General features: G+C 25.3%; 3 protein-coding genes across 3 annotated transcripts; 1 reads left to right on the forward strand and 2 right to left on the reverse strand.

The window, feature by feature from the left end:
• Positions 1-368: 368 nt before the first annotated feature.
• LOC135119749 (uncharacterized) lies at positions 369-1,846 on the reverse strand. Its single transcript, XM_064044131.1, has 5 exons — positions 1,795-1,846; positions 1,630-1,721; positions 1,319-1,403; positions 1,146-1,236; positions 369-537 (listed from the first exon to the last, which is right to left on the reverse strand). Exons 1-5 carry the CDS (start codon positions 1,844-1,846, stop codon positions 369-371), a joined length of 489 nt encoding a protein of 162 aa, XP_063900201.1.
• A 2,003-nt stretch (positions 1,847-3,849) lies between these two features.
• Positions 3,850-7,797, reverse strand: LOC135119750 (prohibitin-2-like). Its single transcript, XM_064044132.1, has 8 exons — positions 7,687-7,797; positions 5,234-5,363; positions 5,107-5,175; positions 4,965-5,057; positions 4,721-4,905; positions 4,491-4,620; positions 4,304-4,411; positions 3,850-4,001 (listed from the first exon to the last, which is right to left on the reverse strand). Exons 1-8 carry the CDS (start codon positions 7,795-7,797, stop codon positions 3,850-3,852), a joined length of 978 nt encoding a protein of 325 aa, XP_063900202.1.
• A 620-nt stretch (positions 7,798-8,417) lies between these two features.
• Positions 8,418-19,729, forward strand: LOC135119752 (protein LTV1 homolog). Its single transcript, XM_064044133.1, has 14 exons — positions 8,418-8,432; positions 9,309-9,472; positions 9,523-9,652; positions 9,747-9,933; positions 9,989-10,100; positions 11,029-11,207; positions 12,739-12,857; positions 14,081-14,157; positions 16,597-16,655; positions 17,782-17,859; positions 18,872-18,937; positions 19,239-19,318; positions 19,426-19,491; positions 19,668-19,729. The coding sequence occupies exons 1-14, from the start codon at positions 8,418-8,420 to the stop codon at positions 19,710-19,712; spliced, it is 1,377 nt and encodes a 458-aa protein (XP_063900203.1). The 3' UTR covers positions 19,713-19,729.
• Positions 19,730-23,517: the final 3,788 nt, after the last annotated feature.

Consider the following 23,517-nt stretch of genomic DNA (forward strand, 5'->3'; position numbering starts at 1 on the left):
GCAATATATAACCAATTATTATAAAATTTAAAACTTTTAATAGTAAAAATTAGAAATTTTAAGAGTGAACTTATAAAACTTAATAATAAATAAAGCCATTTAACTGGTTTATAATTAAATTTGATAAAAACATACTTTTTATTACTATATGTTTATAGAACTATTTTTAAAGGAACATCGTTAAAAACTACCTTACCAAATTCATTGAAAAAACCTTTAAGCCTATAAAATTTGATTGGAAAGTGACTAATTTGTTAACTTTATTTATAAATTTAATATAAACAAATAAATTTATAAGTTTTGACTTTAAGCTTTAAAAATAATTAAAAATTTTCAAGATTTTTAAAAAATTTATAAAATATAACGAACTATAAATTAAAACTTTCTAAAGTTAAAAGTGATTTGCCTTTTGTGAACATCTCGTCTTTTTCCAAACTAATTGGCTCATCTTCGGATTCCAGAAGATTTTCAAAATCCTTTATTCTTTTTTCAAAACTAGGCTCGGCAAGAGCTGCTAACTTAGCGGGCATCTCCGCCCTAAAAAATAGGAACAAAATACCAATCATTTATTAACAAAGTTTAGTATACTTTTTAAACTTAGAGATGAATAAATATCAAAAAATTTATAAAATAGAAAAAATTTCAATCAAAATGCAAATTAATAAATTTTATAACAAAAATTAGTATACACTCTCTAGTTATTATATTTTTTTAAATAGTAAGCTCAGTTAAATCTAGTCTAAATATAAATTTTTTTATTATTGAAAGTAATGAAAAGCCTTACCATCTATTAAAAATATTATAATATTAATAATATAAAAAATAATCATAGGCAAAAAAACCACCAAATATTTTATTTTTAAACCATTATAATAAAAAATGAACTCTAAGTAAATTCATAACCAAAGTTGCTAATGCATATAAATAATTGAAAGCCGGTTTTATAAAGTATTCAAAGGTTTACGTTAACATAACTTAATTAAACATTTATTACCTCTATTCAAAATTAAAAGAAAACTAAGTTAACTAAAAGTATTAAAGAAACAAGGAATATAGTAAAAATCCCAAATTCATATTTATAAATTCTTATAAAAATAGAATATTGCTTAAAAGTTACTATTCATAGTTACTTCTACACTATTCACCTCGACTTTGTAACGTTTAAAAGCAGCGTATTGACTTCAATTTGAGTTCTCCGAAGATCTTCGACAAGCTGAAGGTCGCAGGGTTCAATAGCTTTTAGAATCGATTAAAGATAAAAAAAAATTACTTAAGTAATTTCTTATTTTAGAGAATTTTTTTTAAAAAAAAAAAAAACCTTCAGAATTTTCGTTGTACTCATCCCACTCGACACCATTTATTTGAACGTTTTCTTTACAAACTTCAAAGGCTATTTCTATGACCTTTAAATGCAAGGAACGATAAATTTCGAAAACTAAAAATTACTACAAAAATTAAAGAGATTTTCACAAAAAACAGTAAAAAGGCAAAATTTATTAATTAGTTTAATTGAAAAGGTCTTTGCTCAAATAAACAATTTAATAAACTTGCTTTAAAGTTAAAATGAAGTATTAAAATATATTAGATGAAAGGTGTATTTTTAAAAATTATGTGTTGCTTTTAAGAAACTTTTTCTAAACGTTGTTGAAAGTGGGACTTTTGCGCTGGCCCCCATTCACTATTTTTGTTAACATATTCAAGAAGATGGCTTCTACAGTTTTCTTAATAAGAAAAAAAAAAAGCAATATTACTTCCCACCTTTAAAAGTAACGGGATAATAAACTTTCAGATCACCTTCTAAAGTTTTTAAGGTTTCCTTGCTTTCTAATTGTACTTTCCCATTCATCTTAACACATTTTTACAGAGCAGAGAAGTAGCTTTGATATATATATAGCCTTCTACCCTCATAATGGGCACAAGGGCTGTTTTTTAAGTATTGTCTAGTACGAAGGCTTTAGAGTTAAAAACCAAACGCTATAATAAATTTTACATCTCTGAAAAAAAGAATAGAAACGAGAAAATTTTCGCAGAGTAACTTTCTACAACTTTTAAATTGTTTTTTTTAATACTACTGGACAATTTTTTTTTTTTTTTTTTTTTTTTGCTGCTGAGCTCTCTACGACAATCCTAGGAAAAGTGTATGATTTTCCAAAAAAAAAAAACGTTACTGCGCGAACGCTACTTAAGTATTTATAGCTTGAGATATCCTTAGAGTCCTTTTTCAACTTAATTTAAAGCAGCTTATTGAATTACATGAGGTAGCCCGCTTTTTTTTAACTGAGGAGCCAATTGAGACTGCCATTAAACTATAACTTTGACCCCGTCTCCAATACAGAAAGCTTATCAAACGTTTAAAACTTAGTGAGCGGTGAGGATTAAGGAATATATATAGTAAAATCAGAAAGTTAAAAGTCAGTCATTTTTTTATTCTGATACATATATTTGTTATCGCGTTCTAAAAAAAGTTTATTTGGGAAGATAAATCTATCTCCAAGTCACTACGGGTTCCCACACAACTAAAAAGCTAGTTAAGTTTTATAGTAAAAAAAACAACAACCTATTTTCCAAGTATTTTTCTAACTTTCTCTTTTTAAAAAAGGTTGTAGCTCCACTTGCCGGTAGAATGTTTAAAAGCCAGTTTTGGCTTCTCTAATCATAGACCTGTAATCACTTTTTTTTTAGCAATATACTTTTATGTATGCAAATGAGTTTCTTTTACATATGTGGAGGGTTTACAGTAAAAAACGAATAAGCATATAAGTCAAATTTTTTTGTATATAAATTTTTATAAATTTAAGGAGGCGAAGTTAAAAACGCAACCTTGAAAGACTAATAAATGACTGCTTTCGCAGAGCTACATTGACAAATTTCTCTACCGGTATGATACGTAAAAACTACTTTTGTATTGTTGGTGCAATACTTGAGACCATCCTTTTACTTACAGAACCCCAAAGTATCCTTATTTTCTTAGTAGTTAAAAATATCTTTATATTATTAATGTAAGAAAGTGGAAATAAATGGATTTTTGTTCTTTGTGACGTATTTTGGCTTTTTTAAAAGAAGCGGGATACTTGGAATAAGTAATAGTATTAACTTTTTTTAAGAACATAACTTTCTTTAGACAGGATTTTGCGTTATTCTCTAACCAAAAATGGATAACCTCTGAAAATATGCGACTTAATGTAAAAACTTCATTTAAGCATGAAATGCGCTTTTGAAGTCAAAAACCTAGAAAAGCTTACTACTCACATAAAAAAATAAGTGTTTTGGACTTCATTTTAAAACTAGAGACAGTTAGTAGACAAAAGACACCCTATCAAACTGCAGTTTTGTTCTATTAAATAATAGAACTGCGTGACGTCGCCTCAATACCATAAAAGGAAACAGTTAGACCCAATATCACAACAGGATAGAGTAGACTAAGAAAATAGTGTTACTATATTATATAAGTGAAATACCGGCCCTAAAAAGAAGAGTTTGCTACGTATCTCTTTTCTTTACATTATTTTCTTTTACCTCCTGCTGTTATATACACGTTTTTAATGTGTAGGAGGTTTTTATAATATAAATAATTAAAAAATATATTTAAGGGTAGCCCGTGCATAAGAGATTAGCGACTGCATCATGAAGGGTTCATGCTAACAGCTATACCATATGCATTTTGTGTGACGCACTGCAAACCTACTTAATTTTGCTGTCCAAAAATTTTATATAAATAAATCGAATAACATATACAACTATATATTTAAATTTATTTTATAAAATTAAATTTTAATAAAAAACTCCATACAATAAAAAATTGGTAATTAAATTTGATTCCAAAACTAAAAAATATAACTTTTATATATTTTATTTTAGCAAAACTTCTTGAACGTTTAGAATAAGAGCATCTGAATCCAAAACAACTTTGTTTTGACTTTTAGACATGATGTTGGACATGGTCACTGCTGCATCAATTTTTCGGTTATGAAGATAAGCAGGATTACCAGCAATTTGTTTCCCTTTATGTAAAAAGGTAAAATAAAAGAAAAATTAATAAAAAAAGGAAAATATGAACATAAGCCGAAAAAAAGGAAATAAGGATTAGGAAATACAATTAAATTTAGTAATAAAAAGTATTTTATAACCTAACCTATAAACTTTGTTAGTCAACAAAAGTTTTAGACCCGATACAAGAATCAAACGCACAAAGCGCAAACAAGATTAAAGAAATTAGAATATAAAAAGATTTATGAATATTAAAATAGTTTTTATACGAATAAATATAGATAATAATAAAAAAGGCATTAATAAAAGAGCGGACCAATCACTTCCGCTGCTTTGGCTTCACCACGTGCGCGAACTATTTTCCTCTGAGCCTCTTGTTTGGCCATTTCTACTGTGAACTGGGCCCGCTGAGCTTCTTGTTGAGCTTAATTGGTATAAATTAGAGTACATTAGATACAAAATCTAAAAAATAAAATATTGTTATATTTTAAGCAATAAAGGACCAATTTGCTTTGCTTCCACTGCGGCCATATAAACTGGTGAAAAGTTTATCTCTGTAATAGATATATCGTCCAAGACAATATGAAATTCAGAACATCGTAAAGAGAGCTGTTGACTAATTAAGCGAGAAATCTACATGATTTAATATTAATTAAATTATTTATAAAAATCTTAAAACTTGAACTTTAAATTAATAATATTCAATAATTAGTTTTTTATAGTTTATGAAAACCTGCTCTCTCTGAGAATTAAGTTGCGAGACGTTAAATTGAGCAACTACTAACTTAAGAACTTCGTTACATATAGAAGGCAATATGCGTTCATCCCAGTCAGGGCCAATTTCTTTAGTAATTAAGTGCAACTTTTCTTTATCAGGTCGACAGAGAATTCTTAACGTAATGTTTACTATCTGCAGGTCTGGAAAATTTATTTAAAAATAAACTAATTAATAAAACAAAATTGTATATTATTAAAACCTTTAGATCCAGTAGGAGTTGATATTCTTCTAACTTTCGCCCTGGTGTCATATATAATAGGCCTTTGCAGCCACGGTATGCAGAAGTGAGTTCCTTAAATTACTTAATTAATTTTTTTTGGGGCAAAAGCTAGAATATTTACCTTCAGATATAATTCCTTCCTGTACGCCGCCAATTCGACTAAAAATTACCGCTCTCTCGCCTCCATCAACTAAAGAAAAAAAAATTAAAATCACAAAGACGTTAGAATTATAAAACAAAACGTATACCAGTGTAGATAGAATTTTTAAAAGCATATATTCCTAAAGCTCCTACTGAAGCGAAGACAGCGCCAAAGCGACCGAGAGCGCGAAGTTGCCCGGGATTGTTCATATAAAGAAGATACCACGGATTAAACAACTGCCGACATACAAAAAAAGCAAGTAATGAACAAAATATAAGGATAGGGTCACGTGATAAACAGTTACCTTTGGATATTGTGTAGTCGGAGGCTACTTTAGTAATCTACGCATGACTTTCCCGCTTGACCATTCGGGTACAGAAGACCTTATGGCTGCGCGATATACATATATACACTAAATAATTCTAATACTTAAAAGAACAAATATACTCGCTTTTCACGTCTGGGGATTATACCATACTTTGAGCAAAATACTCAACGCGCACGCGTGAGCGTCGAGGCGACCGTAGAACTGTACTGTATACAGGTTTTTTAGAAAGTGCGACTAATTAGGACATTGGCACTAATCCAGCTAGTGCTACTCGCTGGCAGTGTGCGTTCTTTAAAAAATTGCTATTATCCCGTATATATATATGTGCGCAAAAGCTTGAACAACTTTCTATTATACTTCGAAAAAATAACAAAAGTAACAGCAATACACTTATAAATTACAATTTTTCAGCGATTTCACTAGAGTAATGTTCAGGGAAATATTTTTTTACCTACCCTATCTAGATCTAAAACACTTCTGTAAACACCATCTGTCATTGCCTTACAACACTTTTTTACAACTAAGAAATGATTTTAACTTCGAATTAGAAGATAAATTGGTGATGGATGTCAAAACAGTAATTAAAAGGTCTTTTTTTGTTAGAAAAGAACCTCTGAATGATGACCAAAAAAAATTGCAAAACTGACGCCACCCCTTTCTTTAGCTAATGAGGCTAATCAGAAACCTCAAGAATTAAAAAACTATATTGTTTAAGATGTGGTGAGGAGAAAAACGTTATTCTTCAATTTTGGGCTAAAGTATGCTTTAAAAGAAGATACAACATTATACAACGGCTCAATTGATCTGCTACATTCTTCTTTAAGAAACAGTAACGAAAACAATAAAACCTCTCTTATAGTATTATATTCTGCAGCGTTTCTGCATGCTATCTTAGACCAAAAACAGGTTATAAAGTTTCCTTAATTGTATAGAGGAGGGCTAATTGTTATATATATGAAATGACCCGAACACACTTTTTTTTTCTCTTTGATTTCTGTGGTGACCCTCAGGAGTCTTTAAATTTATCAGATAAATTATTACTGTGTCAAATCTTTAACAACTCTATATTGTGATATCTTATAGCCTATAATATACAAACTACCATATTATATAACTAATAGTTTATTAATACATCACTTTTAAAGGCTTACACTTACCGGTAAATCAACATATTGTAAAAAACTATTTTTACCCCGATACTCGAGTTATTTGCTTTCACTTGCCTAACAAGATAAAATTAATGTCATTATTAAAAAGTTTAGTAATGAGATAGCTAACAACCAGTAAAGAAGATATAATTATACCAGCAATATTAAAGATAACGAAATATTTGATTTCACTAATAAAATTTATAGTAACCACATTTCATTTTACACTACTAAGGTATTAACCAAACCAAATTTAAGATTTTTTATGAAACCATTCCTGTAGAGCATGTCATGTAGCGAGATGTGGAAGTTAAAATCAAACTGTCCCAAAAGATTGGAAAACACGTTACTTAAACTCCCTGATCACTTGCTTTATTGAATACACTTCAATAAAATTTTAACCTCTAACTATAATGGAAACAGCTATATAATAAATCGTAACGGATGCAAGTTCAAAGCATTTAACTGAAATTTCTGCTAAATTTAAATATGAAATGACTACTTTATAAAGATACATAAGGACAACCTATATATAATGAACAGGAAAGTTAACTGGACTGCAACAACTTCTATAATAAAATATATTAGAGCAGAAATAAGTCCTGAAATAAGTCCTGAATTTAATTTTTTGCATGCGCGAAAACCTAAATATTGATATGGCTGTAAAATTAATACAACTTCTAAAAGAGATCATTATAGTACACTATTGCTAACGAAAGAATGGAAAATAAGTATATGTTGATAAATGCTATAATAATTGGCGCAATAAAATTAAACCGGATATGATATTATCATTTGTGGTAAATACTAATTAATGGACAAACATAACAGCAAATCATTTTTACAGGACAATGTAAAAATGCAAAAAAATTAAATTTAGTCTCATCAAAAATTTACCTTTGGAGGCAGTTACCACACGCACTATTCTCGGCATCCTTGCCACCAATTTTTTCAATGTTTCCTGCTGGTTGTTGTTCCACTCTCTTTAATGAGCCCTAAAAAGGTTTTCCTTTGATGTCACATATTCTTTCCTGACTCTCTCTTTGAGTTAAGCCATATTTTTTCGATCAATTCAATCCTGACTTGGGGGGAGAGTGAGTGGGGAAAGGGGGTGCACGCTATGATTTGGAGGGCGTCTTCCTCATCTTTAACGCCAGGAAACTTTTGCACACCGTGCGGTGGGTTTAGGGTCATTGTCCTGCATGTAGGTAAATTACTACCGATTAATAGCGCTTGAGGGCAGCAGGCAGCGCATTAATTTTTGGTTTCTGGAGATAGTCTTCTTTGCGCAGGACCCCTGACAATATTAACCAAATCTCCGACGCTGGCAAAAGAGAAACAACCCCACACTAACACGGAACTTCCTATGCATTTTTTCCAATAGCCTTATATACAAGTGTATATATATATACTCTCTGAAATAACAAGTTACCTTATACTTCCACAACCTTTTGTTTCTTTAGTCCTTCGGCAAGTGCTAGATTCTCGTACTTCACCGGTGTGTGTGAATATTAATTTTACCCTAGTTTCATGCTTATATGAGGCACTTTAGCTGATATGAGAATAACTAACATCCGCAGTCAATGCCACAATCTTTATTTTTGGGTAACAACACAATTGATCGAGCGTCTCGCACCATTGCTTTGCCTACTTTGAATTAATAATTCTGATTCTTATCAACTGCACCCCCACTAGCCCTTAAGTGGTGACCTTTACCATATAAATATTTTTTCTTGACGCTAACGCTTTATAAGAGTGACCTACTTCTCTTTCTTTTTTATTTCATTCTACTTTAATAGAACAAGCTAATAAGCATGTTTAAAGTGTTAGTTAGTTTTGTGGTTTTATAATATTAAAAAAACACACACAATTCTACGCTTAATGTAGTAGGTGGGGCGAAAAAGGGGATATCTCTTTTATACGTTCTGCTTAAAGGCTGAAATAAGGCAAAATTAAACTTGAAGCCCTTTAAATGCTTACTAATACTCTTTTAAGTATTAAGAGGTCACCAGTTTAAAAGTTGAAATACGCTACTAAATAAAAAAAATTTTTTGAAAACACTCATTGTTAGTACTTGATATCTTAATAAAAGGTTTACTATTCCTTTAAAAGTGGAGCGTTTATTTTTCGCTGTGGTAATAAAACTGACTCTCGCTTAAACCGTCACAAGGGCACCTTACCTCACTTAACAAACATTTTTATAACCCTTTTCCAGTAAGCTAACAGAAAAAAATCCCAAGAATAGTTTACAATATGCAATATTGTGTATCACCCGATGAATAGAAAAAATTTGTAAATGTTTCTGTAAACCTTATCAATGGTTATTATCATGTTAATGATGTGCGCAATAAAACTATGTTGTAGTATCACTTTTACCTCTCCTGCGCCCTGGTAAACAGAGCTACAGGTTTATTGTTAACCTTATATTTTACTACTTCTATTTTATGTCCTAAAAAGATTTAATATAGAAAATTATAAAACTGGAGAATCAAGAAATAATATTTTTTTTATAAGTGAAAGTATAGTAAACCATCTTTGCTCCAATAAGTAAAAGAAAAATGTTTATAAGGGTTATTATATATTTGAAAGTGTAGGCCACGCGGTATGACAAAGTTTCAAACTTGAACATATTGGCTTAGCATGGTAGACCTTTTTATTATACATAAAAACTTTAATGTCAGTTATATTTTTTTATTTTTAATAAGGGAGAAAAAAAGAAATCTTTCATAGATAAAAAAAGCGCAACTAAATATTCACTTTCTTCTTCTACAAAACCGTCTGTGCTTAACGCTGTTCAAGCCGATCAGTTTTTTTCTTCATCTACAAACAAAATAGCTAACGAGGACAATTTTGTGCCAAAAGATAAAAGGTTTATTTTTTTTTAGTTGTTTGAAATTCTAAATTTAATTTATTTCAAAGTGATTATGAACGAAAGATAGAACAGCTCAAGTATGGCATATATTTTGACGATGATTATGATTACCTTCAGCACTTAGCTTCCGTCAACGAAAACATCAGTGTTTTTAGAATAGAAAATACAACTCAACCTGTTATTCATTTTATAATATTTAGATTATATATTTTTTATTTAAGAATTTCTTTGTTGAATTATAATTCATGCCTCTGAAAATTTTAATTGTTAGGCGTTTGTTGTGGATCGTCCTAATCAAATTTTACCTGAAAGAGTTTTTAAAGAGGACTCTGTTATTAGCACCGTTTCTTCTTCTACATTACAAGCTGATTATGATCTTGACGTTCTTGCTCAATTAGAAGATGACGTTGTACATAACAAAGAATGGGAAATAGAAGATGACTTTATTATCAAAGCAAGTATAAAATTTATTTACATAATTTGTATCATAACTTTATTTGATGAAATTTATAGAAGAGATGAAGCTTGAGGATATTGACTACAACTATAAGTTTAAAGATGGTTTTGTGGTTAATGGTGATCACGTAGTTGATATCGGTGGTTCCACTTGTGTGGACTCTGACTTGTAAATTTTAATTTTTTTATAATTAAATATTACTTTAGTAAAAATAATTTTTGCATTATTTCATATATTTTTTTATTTATTAGATTAATTTTACATAAATAATTATAATTGTTGCTACATTTATTAAATATTCTATATATATAATTCTTTCCTTTTGTACATTTTTTTAGAGTAGAGTTGTTTTTATAATATAGATACTCAAGGGAAAATTGTGTTTTTGTTGATGTCTTATCTATTAAATTATATGGAAGTTTAAATATTTTTCATTTAATTGATTGTAAATTAAATTTATTCTTATTTATTATTATTATTAACTTTTTCTTAATTCTTGTGTTAATTTTTTTTAAATTTTTCTGAAGATTTATTTCAGTTGTAGTTGTCTTTAAGTTTTCTAAATTGTATGTGCCACTTTATAGAGATTTCGATATGTTTACTGAAAGATATTCTAAATTTTCTAATTAACATTGATTTTTTTATGAGATTTTGGACTATTTTTATACATAATTTAGTTTTTGTGAAGTAGTTGTTATCTAACTTTACTTATTTTTGTTATGTTACAAAAAGTTAAGCTGGTTTTTTTAAATTTAGATTTTTTTAATTTTAGATTGCTTTTTCTTGTATAAAACAATTATTATTTATAAATTAAATTAATTTTTTTGATATATATAAAAAAGAACTTTATAGTAATCTTATGCAGTAAGTAGTATTGATTATATTAAGGGATTAATAAAACGTTTTGTTAAGCATTTAAACTTTTAATTATTGATATTTTCAATTTTTTCTTAAGCTTTTTAAAATTTAGTAAGTTTTTTAATGATATTTTGTTATTTTTACATAGAATTTGAATTTTTTAAAGAGGTTTACAGTCCTTCCCGCTTTAATAATTTACTTCTTTTTATTGAATTTAAAATTGTATATATTTAATCAGAGATTCCACTTTTGAGGAGAAAAGCTCTTCCGAAGTAGAAACTGTTTCCAGATTTACGGAGTATTCCTTGAGCTCTTCAGTCCTGCCAAGAAACAGCGGCCTTACTTTCGTAGATGAGCAATTCGAAGAGTTTTCTAAGCAGTACGACGATTATTATTGCGAAGATCAAGATTTGGATGGTGAGTTATTACTATTAAATTGAAATTGTAGTTAGATTTTAATTTTATTATTAGTTGATAATATTTTCTTAAATGAATTATAGATCTAATATATTATATATATAGCTGAATACATAACATATTTACTTATTGTTACTTTTATTACGTTATCTATTGCTAGTGTTTTGTTATTTATTTCTAATAATTATTAATATTTTTATTATTCAAATATTTATTAGTTATTATATATTATTTTCTATTTCATTACTGTTTTTTTTTGTTATTTATATTATTAATATATATATATATAGATTAGTCTATTATTTTATTATCTTGTATATTTATATGTATTTTTCTTAATATATTTTATTTATACTTTTTTCTAAAAAATAGATTTAAATTTTTAAATTCTTTTTTATATATATTTTAGATGAAAATTATACACTTTTTTTTAAATACCTTAATTTTATTTATTTTTCTTTTTTTAATAATTTTCTTATAAAAACAGATTTTATTTTTCTTTATATATAACTTCTATAAAAATAGATTTAAGTTTGGTATATGTATTTACGTTGAAATATAACTTTATATATAAAAATAGATTCAGATTTGTTATTTTTTTATATATATAAGTCGAAATATAACTTTTTATATAAGAATGGACTTAAATTTTTTTTAGTTTGTCGAAGATATATATTCTCTGTTTATATATAGTACTGTTACGAATTTTATTACTACAAGTATTTTTTTTAATTTTTTATTTAATACTTTTTTCTTTATTTTTTTTGAGTTGCGAGTTTTTTTAAATCTGTTTGGTTTGAAGTAGAAAAGACTGCACTGCTCAGTTTTTTCCATAAAAAGAATGTTTGTTTTTTTTTTATTACCAACAACAGTAGTTACTGGTTAAAAATATCATTAACTTTTGAGACCCAACCGAGAGCAACCGAGGCCTTTTGTATTGGGATTTTCATTTATACAAAATTTATTATTTCCGTAATTATTTTTTATTTCAATTTATTATAAGAAATTTATTATTATCATTATAATTTTAGTTCTTGTAGTATTATATTAATTGCAACCGTTGTTATTGGTTAATACTCTCTTAAAATTTTGAGATCGAGTCGAGACCGTCCTGGGCCTTTTTTTTTATACTTATTGTGCTTTAGCGAATTTTTTTATGTAAAGAAATTCATTTATCACGTGTTATTATTATTTTTATTATCAAATTTATTTTTTAAAAATTATATTATTTTATTTTAAAGTTAATTACCTCATTAATAATTTTCATTTTTACGATAAATATTAATTTTTAGTTTCAATTATAAAAATTTTGTTTGTAATTTCTTTTTTACTTTTGTATATAATAATTTTTACTAAAAATTTATTAGTTTTTTAAGATTTAATTCTAATATAACTTCTAGATTTGTAAATGATTATGTTGATTAATTAATATTTTTATTGTAACTTCTGTAATTATTTTATTAAAATTTTTGGTTTTTGATTATAATTATTACTTTTCTCGATTAAATTTTTTTTATTATTTTTTTTTAAGGGACTGCAGATGTAAATGAGTTAATAAAAAACTTTAAAGCGCTGAACAAAAAAAAAAAAAGGATAAATGTAGATCCCCAGTCGGAAATCAAGGACAACCCAATACTTAAGCGCCTTATAGTATACGGCTATATATATATATACCATATGTATATATAACTTTTCATAATAGATTTTTTAAAGTTTTTTATTACTTGAAAAGTAAAATATTTTTTAATTTTCTTAAAAATGAAAAAGTTTATAATAATATACAATTTTTGGTTAGAGGTAACTTTTTGGAATATTTTTATAAAAATCGCGGAAATAAAATATATGAGTGTATATACTTTACGAGTTTGTATAGTGAAATTCATAGTAATAATAAAAAGATTAAGAAGTGCAAGATTAGTTTAGAAATTATTATAATTTATTATTAAAATTGTAAAGTTTAATAAAATTTATTAAAAAGTTTAAAATAAAAATTATAAAGTAAGCCATAATAAAAATTTAATAACACTAACTTTTTTCTGAAATAATACGCAATTTCAAAGTATATTATATATCTTTAAACAAAATATAGAACTTGTAATATTGAATTAAAAAAAAGTCTGTTAAAAGTTAATTTTGTATAAAAAACGCCTTTTTTTTTAAGTTTTAGCGTCAAAATGATTGGCACCCATTTTTGGTATTATAAATTAGTCACGTTATATAAATTTTTGTTTTCATCAATTTTATTATGATTATATAAACTTTTGAGTAATTTTATTTAAACTACCGAATATTTTTTTTTCAAATTTTTTTTTTAAATTAGCGTCAAAAATATTGGCGTCTTTTTATATGAATGTGTAATTATATTTTTTGTAGAACTTTTATATATTTTAGGTGGAATTATTAGAAAAATGATTATAAAATTTTAAATAATGGCATATTTAATTATAAAATTAAAGGAAGTGCTAAATTAGATTTGCTTATAATATTTTTATAAGAAAAAAAAACAATTAATTTATTTAAATATGTAAATTTTTTTATGATTACGCTTTTACATTATATTTAAATGTTAATTATGAATATATGTATAAAAATTACGGAATGTTGTTCAATTTTTTGTGACTGATTGCTTATATAACTTTTAGTTTTTCATATCATTAAAAAGTGCGGCTAAAAAGTTTGGCGCTTAATTAAATATATAAAAGTTTTTTTTTAATTAAATATAACTGAAACGCTTTTAGATAATTTTTAACTCTTTAGTATTTTTTTAAAAATCGCGGTAAAAAAATTTGGCACTCAATTTGTTCAAGAAAAATAATGTGTTGTGTATATTGTGTTAATTTATGTTTTTATTAATAATTTTTTTAATTTTTTAGAAATGGTGCAACGAAGAACTAAACAGTGACGACGAAAAAGCATATCGTTATGAAGAAGATCTTCGCGCGCACCAATGGTTATTATTATTATTATTATTATTATTGTGTTTTTATACGTTTAATAATTAAGCAAAAAAGAGAATTAAGAAAAGTGCTTTTAAAGTAGTTTTTAGCGCTTGTTAAGTAGATAATATCAAACTTCTTAAAGAAAATTTCGTAATGGAAAACTTATTATATTACCGAAAATATTATTAAAATTTTAATAGTTATAAATTATTTAATTTAAATATATTGCATTTTAAAAATAAAAAGAATTTTACTAATAATACTTGAATTTCATTGGACTGTTGTGTTAATGCCCAAATACTCATTGGCTGTTTTTTATGCGGTTTTAGTAATATTTACTTCTTTTGTTTCAACTATCAAAAGTCTATTTATTTAAATAATATAAATTTTTTTAAATATTATAACTTTTTTTTACTCATTTATTTTAGCTTTATATATTTACCTCTACAAAATTTTTTATTAATACTCACTTTATAGCAAAAAACTACTTTATTTAATGTATAATTGATTTTTTTGTCTTTATTATATATTACTTTTTATTTTTATATATACATATTTTTAATATATTACTAACTTTTCATTTTTGTCATGTAATTTTAATTTTTAACTTTTGTTATATTTATAGTTTTATATACTTTTATATTTTCTCCTTTACTGCAAAACGAAGAAGTATATTTCTTTATTTTTATGCCTTTTTAATTGCCCTTTTTATAGTTTTACTTTTTTTATTATGATTGGTTCATTTGTTTATTATTAGAATATATTAGCTATCACTTAATATAAAATTTTCTACTAAATTTAATAATTATATAAAACGTATATTATCAATTTATTATAATAAAATTATTTTTATTGTCTATAATTATGTATATTTGCTTATTATTGTATTTATTATAGTAGTATAATATTTATTATAATTTAATAATAGCAATTATTCAGGCACTTTTGATATATGTTTTTTTACTTCACATAACTTTTCATATTCAGTTTTTATAGATAATAATGTAAGTGTGGATAATATAACTATTTTATTGTACATTATTGTTTGGACCTTTTTTATATATAAAAAGTTTTATTTCCGCGCTATTCGCTATTGTTGTTCTTATTCGCGCAAATTATTATTTTATATTATTATTATCCAAAAAAGGTTCTTGAGCTGCACTAAAAAAAGTGCTAAAGTAAAAACTCTTTTTTTATTGGGGGCACTATTAAATAGCTTGCGTTTTTATACTGTTTATACGGAAGGGAGTATTATTTGGTTGCGATTTAAATAATAGATGTTGAACAGTCGCCATTAATAAGAAAATAATGCTATTGGCAACCAATGAGAGCCCACCTAGTTTTCTGTTTACCAATAAGGCTTATAGTTTAAAAGTTTTAAGGTTATTGCCTAGCTTTATAAATTTGTGTTCTTCCTTTTATTTTTTTTAAAGGTTACATAAATATAGTGAAAGCTTGACTTTTTCTTATTGGTTTTTTATTTTTATTAGTGCAAAAAGATGATGAAAAAGTATTATAATATTATTCTTACAATAATAATATACTTTTTGATTGGTTAATTATCAGTGCCCATCGCACCACATTCTTTCGGGTTTCTGCGCTTTTTATGAGCGCTTTAAGAAGGCAGTATATAATTTTATTTCTTATTAAGAACAATTTTTTTTATAGCGAAAGTTATAATGAATTTATTATTACGATATTTTACAGTTATGCACTACTTTTTTTTATTAATAAAAGAAACCAGTAAGTTTCCTTTTTACTTCTTATTACTTTGCTTTGTCTATTTTTAAAACATTATTTATCTTTATATTAAATTTTTACTTTTTTTATATATAATGAAAGTTTTATAATAATATTCATAAAATATTGTTTTTAATATTTTTCTTTCCCATATTTTTATTTACTTTGTATTATTATTTAAAATTTTAATTACAATATTATATTGTTAACTTCTTATTCGATTTGTTTTGACTATATTTTATTTTATTTATATTCTTTACCCTCTATTTTATGTTATTAATATTTTAATTTTTTACTTATTATTATGCCACCAACTTTCAGTATATTTATTATTTTTATTCTTCACACAATAGTTACTGTTAACATTTCATTCATTTATTACTATAAATATATATTAAATACATATTCTAAATGCATATCCTATATTTATATATTCATTATTTACTATTAAATATACCCTTTTTATACCCTTTTTTGCTCATTATTATTAATCTGTGAATTTTAGAGTATATTTATTATTGTTAAAAGTTTTTGATGTTTAATAAATTTTCTAATTTTTAATTGAAAACATGTATTTTTGTATTTTTTATTTATACTCGTTTCTATTATTACTATTTAGTCAACTTTTTTAACTATTAATTATAATTCGTTATTTTGCTCGAAAAGTTTCACTATTTTTATTATTACGAACATACTTTATTTTTTATTAGGCTTGACTATACTGGCTCAAAAGTTTATGAAGATCCATCAAATATCGAGTCTTTTCTGAGTAGAATTATTTATATTATATTTTTATTGTGTTATATTAATAATAAATATATTAAAGTTTTTTTTGGTGATCCGCAAAAGTTTTATTTTTACCTTTTAAAAAAAAATAGTAAATAATATTAAGTTACTTTTTTTTAGCTTAAGCTTATAAGATAAAATAAATATCAATATTTTCAAAAGTTTTTATAAGGAAAAATCAGATAAAAATGAGAAAAAGTATATTTTATATAAAAGAAAAAGTAAGAAAAAATACAGTGAATATTAAAAGAATTGAAATTTTTAATGTTTATTAAATATAATGAAATTTCTTTATTTAGTAAAAAATATAATCTTCGAAGTTTTTCAAGTTTATATATTTTTATTAAAAGTTAGTTTTATTCATACAAAAAAGTTTTATAAAACTTCTTTTATATAGTAATTAATAATGTATTTAATATGACGATATACATATTTTCTCAAGTAAATATAGTTATACTATAGCATAAGAGAAACATCTTTATTTGGCACCATATAAAATACTATTTACAAAATATTCTATGAAGTGTTTATTGAAAATATATAAATATTTATTATTTATATATTAAGCTAAAATACATTATCAGATTATATTATTATGTATTGTTTATATAAAAAGTTTTTTAAAGAAAGTATAGTACTTATTAGCCTTTATAAAAGATCACTATAACTTTGTTATTTTTATATAAAAGATAGAGAATAAATAATTTTTTTAAGAAATAAACTCTTTTTACAAGAAATTAGATGATGCTTTTCATATTCTTTATATTATAAAAAGCAGAAGCATAATTTTTATTAGTTGTATTAAATATACATCATAATGAATACTAGGAAAACTTTTGGTGTATAATTAGTAAAATATTGTTATAAAAAATAAACTCATTTGATACTTTTTTATTTTTATTTTTTTATAAAAACATGACACGTAAAGCATAACTTTTTTATTTATTGGAATATATGAAAATAATATATTTACAAGAAAATAAACTTTTTTTTAATACTTTTTATTATTTTTTTAATATTAACTTGAAATAAGCGAAGCATAACTTTTATTAGTTTTAATTTGTATATATTAAAAACTTAAATATATAATAAAGTTCTACTTTTCGTAGACCAGCGGCCCGTTTACGCCAATCAGCCTTCCGTGTTGGAAGTCAATAAAAGGAAAAATTCACTGCTTTTGCCTATTGGTCCCTTTTATTAAATTTTAGTTTGACTTTATTTCCCGTGTTTATTTGGACCAATATACTGTTAATTGTAACCTTTAATTACTATAATAAAAATTTGTATTAATTTTGACCCATAAGGGGATTTTTCAGATAATTTGTAACGTTACGCAATCAATAGCACTTTTATAATTAATTTGGGTCTTTGAAACGCTCCTTCTGGTATTTTATGAGTAAATCGTAGCTATTTGGAAGCAAATTTTACATAATTGGTTTGATTTCTTACTTAAAAGTAACTTTTTGCTTGTAATTATCAATATTATTAGCTAACATCTTTAGCGAATTAAATATGTTTTATTTTTTAATAAACTTATATGAAAGTTAAGATATTATTTAACTTTTTTATTTTTATGTTGTACTGTAGTATTAATCATTAAATATTTTGCTTCTTCATTTGCCTAACATTAAAATATAAGAAGTTAATATTTACAAACTATTATAAAAAGTATTGTAAAAGTATAATTTGTCTATTTAATGGAGTGAATGTTGTCCTTTTTATGTAAACTTTGATATTTCTTATTAAAATTTCATTTCTTGACTAATTTAACTTTCAAACTTTACTTTTAGTCTTTTTTTATTATTTTGTGGGTCTAACGTTACTTGTTTCTTTAATTTTTTTAAATTGTGATATATTATGGCCTTATATGCTATACAATTGGCTGTTTTTATTGTTACTTTGTGGTTTATATATACTTGATTGGCTGATTATATTACTACTATTTACCCAATTTTTTCGGATAATATATTGGATAATAAAAAATGTTTGAATAATATTTCTTTAATGTTTATTAGTTTTTTCTTTCATTTTTTTTTTGCATTATAAAGTTTATGGGATAATTTTAATTAACTTTTACTTAAAAATTATTTTATACTCTTTTTTTTTCAATATTTGTATGACGTACTTATGGGCTTTAAAAGTTAATATTTTATATTACTAAGTAATTAAAGCAGTTTATAAATATTTTATTTATAATAGAAAAAAGGCGTTACAAGAAGATAAGTAACTCAGTGATATCCGATCAGCTTGAAGAAGTTCAGCAAGGTTTATTATTATATTTATCATTATTATTATTGCCATTTTGTTGTTACATTTAACCATAATAATATCTTTATCGTTTAATTTACTTATCATATTGGTTAATGTTCTTGTTTTTTACTTTTATTAATTATAATATTTTTGGTTTTACTTTCTTATTTTATTATTGTTACCATTTTTTCAATAATAATGTTACTTTTTGTATTATTAATTACTATTCTTCTATATATTTACTATTGTTGCTTGCTTGTTTTACTTATTATTATACTATATCTTGTTATTTTTTATATAATTGTTATTATATTAGATAAAGGCCTTGTAAGAGACAAACACGAAACTTTGGAAGAGAAAAAAGAAAGAAAAACGCGTATTCGCCAAGAAAGAAAAGTATTCTTTGACTTTACCCTTCTTTTTAGTATTTATAGTGAACTAAAAATTTATAATTAAAAAAAGATGGGGTTGAAATAAATCTTCATTATTATAATTTTTTTTAGGCCAGAAGAGCTCAAAAAAAGAAAAATAAACAGACTTTTAAGTACGAAGAACTCGCACAGGAAAAAGTACGCTCAAAATTATTGTGCAATCCTCCAGCCACGTGTCATTTATAAGATACATTGAAATTTCTTTAGTAAAAATTTATAGCTATTGTTTCCTTTATTAATATTTTCATATTTTTCTTGGGATTGCGCGCTTATATTATACGTATACTAGTAAATAACGCTATTCTATATCATAGCAAACAGCTCTGAATTTCATGCACGTTCGAATGCATATGATTTAAGCACCACTCCAATCGCAAGGTTTAGTTAATTAACCAAACTTCATGTGACTTTTTGGTGGCTTTGGAATAAGTATAGTGTTATTTGTCATCACTCATTGTACATACATTTTAGCCATTGCTTTCATTCGCAAGTACTCGCTCTATGACTATAATTTTAAGTATAACTTGGCACGCTCTGACCATGGTTTTGGATAAGGATTTCCAAGACCTTCCTAGGCATATTAGGTTTAAAACTGCTTCGAAAGGCAATACCTGTATACATAGCCCAAGCTTCTAATTTCAAGGTTATTGAGTCTATTGGTTCAAGGCAACAAAAGTCATTCAAATATTTACATTTTTAATATTTCAATAACTTTTTACGGAATAAGTATACGGCAGTTTTACCTCAGGTTTCTAAATTATTAGCTACTCATTTACTAATAATTTTTAAATCCTTCGGAAAAATTAATTTATTATAGGATATATATTACTTGTATATTGCATGTATATATATCACTATTATATTTTATTTATAATAATAATAAAACTTGTTAAATTCTTTTCAATTTTTAATATATATTACTTATATATCTTTTTATATTATTATAATAACTTTATTATTAGTATATATTATAAAATTTTTTGCATGAAAATATATTATTGTTTGCACACTTCTATAAAAAAGCATGAAAACTATTGGAAATATAATTTAAAATTTTTGTTTCGGTTTAATTTCTGCGAAAGTTATTATGTTTTTTTGCTAAGGTTATAAATCAAGTCCGCGTTAACAAATATACTACTTTACTTTAACAAAAAAATTTATTGAAATGTTTTTGAAATCAATTATGTTATTTTAATTTATTGAACGAAAATAGTGATTACTATTTTTATTACAAGTTTTTCTTCAATACAAGACGTTTTGAGTGTTTAGATCTCACATAATTTTCCCCTTAGTTGTTAGATTAAGATTCGCGTTAAAGAGAATACTGCGTTTACTGAAGGAATTAAATTGGTTTATTTAAATTTTTAAATAATAACTTGTTTGTGAGTATTTTATGCATTAAAATAAAATTTATTTTTACTGAACAAACAAGATTTAAAGATTTGTAACTGATTACTAACCCAAAGAATATTGAAGGTGGACGTAATAATTTATTTGCTTACGCGTTGCAAGGAAAGTGGATTTTGATTTAATTTAATATAAAAAATATTGGTTTACAACAAAAGCATTGTAATAACTAAAAAATATAGTAAAAGTTTATAATATTGAGTTCTTACATATTGGAAAACTTCAAGAACTATATTATAATAAACAGTTGAAAGTAATATATTATATTAATTTACAAAGAAATAATCTACAGAATTAGTTAATAATTAAGAAAAGCGGTAATAATTTACTGGACCGCGCTCAACCCGCCGGAGTAGCATTACACTCACCACCTCAAACACTGACAACAACAATTACAGTAAAAAAGAAAAAGTGCGACGCTAGCATCCCTTAATTTTTTAATTATGGTTGTGCTCCCTCTCAACTCCAGATAGTAGTATAATAGAATTTAAAATAATTAAAGTAAAATAGGAACCAATATAAATCATAGAAAAAGTTTAATAAAAGAAATATTGAAGAAATAAATTCAAAAATCCAATTAACGGGACGGAGAGAGAACTAGATTAACTGATACGATTCGTGTTTCTTCAGTGTTATTTGGATTTTAGCTCCTTATTTTAGTTAAATGTTTAAAATTCTCATTAATCTAAAACAATTTGCTTCTTTTAGTTACCACTTTTATTTTTTTAATTATTATTGACTTCACTGTATTTGTTTGGAGATATAAAGTTATTCCATACAGAAAGCATTAACCGAATCTAATGAAATTTTACCTCTGAGCGTCATTAAGCATGGATTCTCTACGAAATTAATAACTACTTACACGTCTTAAAACATGCTAATTGCGAGCTTTACCTCATTAATGACTTTTGTTAAAAAGAAACTGTTCAGTTCGAACTTATTTATCAATGAAGTTATAACTTATAAAAATCCTTAGCACATCAGCTAGCTGGACTATATAAGTAGTTATTGCTTAATTTTTTTTTGTTTGATTTTAGTCGTTTATGCATATATACAGTTGTTGAATTCAAAAAATTATCGCTAAACTTGAAGATATTCAAACTATTCCTTTTGTTAATAAAATATTCGAATGCGGTATAGAGATTTAATTAGTAAAAGTTTTCGCTAATTTTTCCAGAGGAATCCTTGAACCATACTCGACTGATTGTTCAAAAAAGTGTATTAATTTACTGAAGACTAAACTTGAGATATACTTTTATCAAAATTGCAAATTATATATGGGAAAACTTGAGATTTAGTATAAAAGGCATTAGAAAGGATGTTTAAGAAAATATGCTCTGCTAGTCATCTTTTAAAGCTTATACTAACATTTATAATCTTATTCAAGTCTGTCGTCTATTATTATTATAATTAAAAAATTGGACAACTATTAACAGCCTAATTTTACTTAGGAAGCCCAACTATTAAAAGATTATATGCTTAATCATAACGTAAACTTCGCCTTCTTAGTTTAATGAATTAGCTAAAAATATAGAACTACAAAAGTTCAAGAACTTTATTTTTAGGTTAATAGCAGGTTCTTCATGGTTTGCAAAGGGAAAATAACTCATTAAGATCTTGTAGAAGGAAGCCTTAAACCAATTTTTTTTTTTGGTTTAATCTTTCTTATCTACGAATTGTTAAAATTTTATACGTTGTTTACTAGAACCTCACTTTCAAGAAACATTTATTAATGCCGATTAGCTACTTTCAAGATTTCTTTAAGCTTCATGCGCGCAGTAAGACAATGGTTGCGCGGTGTCACCTTTAGTTACTTTGAATTTGCGGAAAATAACTTTACTCGCCTTAGGCTGTCATTAGGTGCAAAGAATTTCAGTAAACCTATTTCCCCCTCTCTTTTTATACATACTAGTTACAAGGCTACAGTTTAACTTTGACTATGCGCAGGGAAAGCTAGAATTTACAACAATTAAAAAAAAGAAACTGATATTTGTCTACCATTTATGAACGTTCGAAAACAGCCCTCGCTTGAATGCGAAGTTAAAATTTTATTTTGTCATGTAGTATTAGTTAGATATTTCTTTTTTGCTAGGTTTATTTTATTCTTTATTTGTTTTTTTGGGTTATGGAGTTATTCTTTCAATGTTAGTTATTACTATAACAACTTTGTGAACTTTGCATCTACCAAAAGCTGCTGTGCTTTTATAATAGGACTACTGAGTTTTATTTACTAATTGTAAATATTACCAGTTATTTTAAAAATTGAGAAAAATAAATTTGAGTATTTAAGAACAATTTTAGCGGTTCTTTACTGTCTCAGGCTCACATAGCTTTTAATTAAACGGGGAAAGGGGAAGCGCTCACCATTCTTAAAAGATACCTTGCATTCTCTATAAATTTTTATATTATAATACTTGCATATGTTTTAAAAAGTTAGTTACTTATATAAATAATATATGAAGGACTAAAAAATAGCTCTTTAGGAGAAAGAGTGGTATATATGAAGTATCAGTTTTAAATAGTAAGGAATAGTGACCAATATCTTAATTCAATTAAATTTTGCATGTTTTATTGCACAACTTCCAAAAAGTTTAAACTTTGCGTTGTTAAACTTGAATGAAGTGAATTAGTTACCTTCTACCAAGTATTTTATTAAATTATTTGCAAATATTTTGAGATTTTTATATTTTTTGCGGTAGATAGGCATGCTTTCTTCAAAAGTCGTTCACACAGAAGTATAAAATATACATTTTCTTT

Source organism: Zophobas morio, unplaced genomic scaffold (assembly GCF_036711695.1).
Source record: "Zophobas morio isolate AGI-343-1 ecotype UQ-CSIRO unplaced genomic scaffold, CSIRO_AGI_Zmor_V1 ptg000304l, whole genome shotgun sequence".
In the NCBI taxonomy this organism is placed as follows: domain Eukaryota; kingdom Metazoa; phylum Arthropoda; class Insecta; order Coleoptera; family Tenebrionidae; genus Zophobas; species Zophobas morio.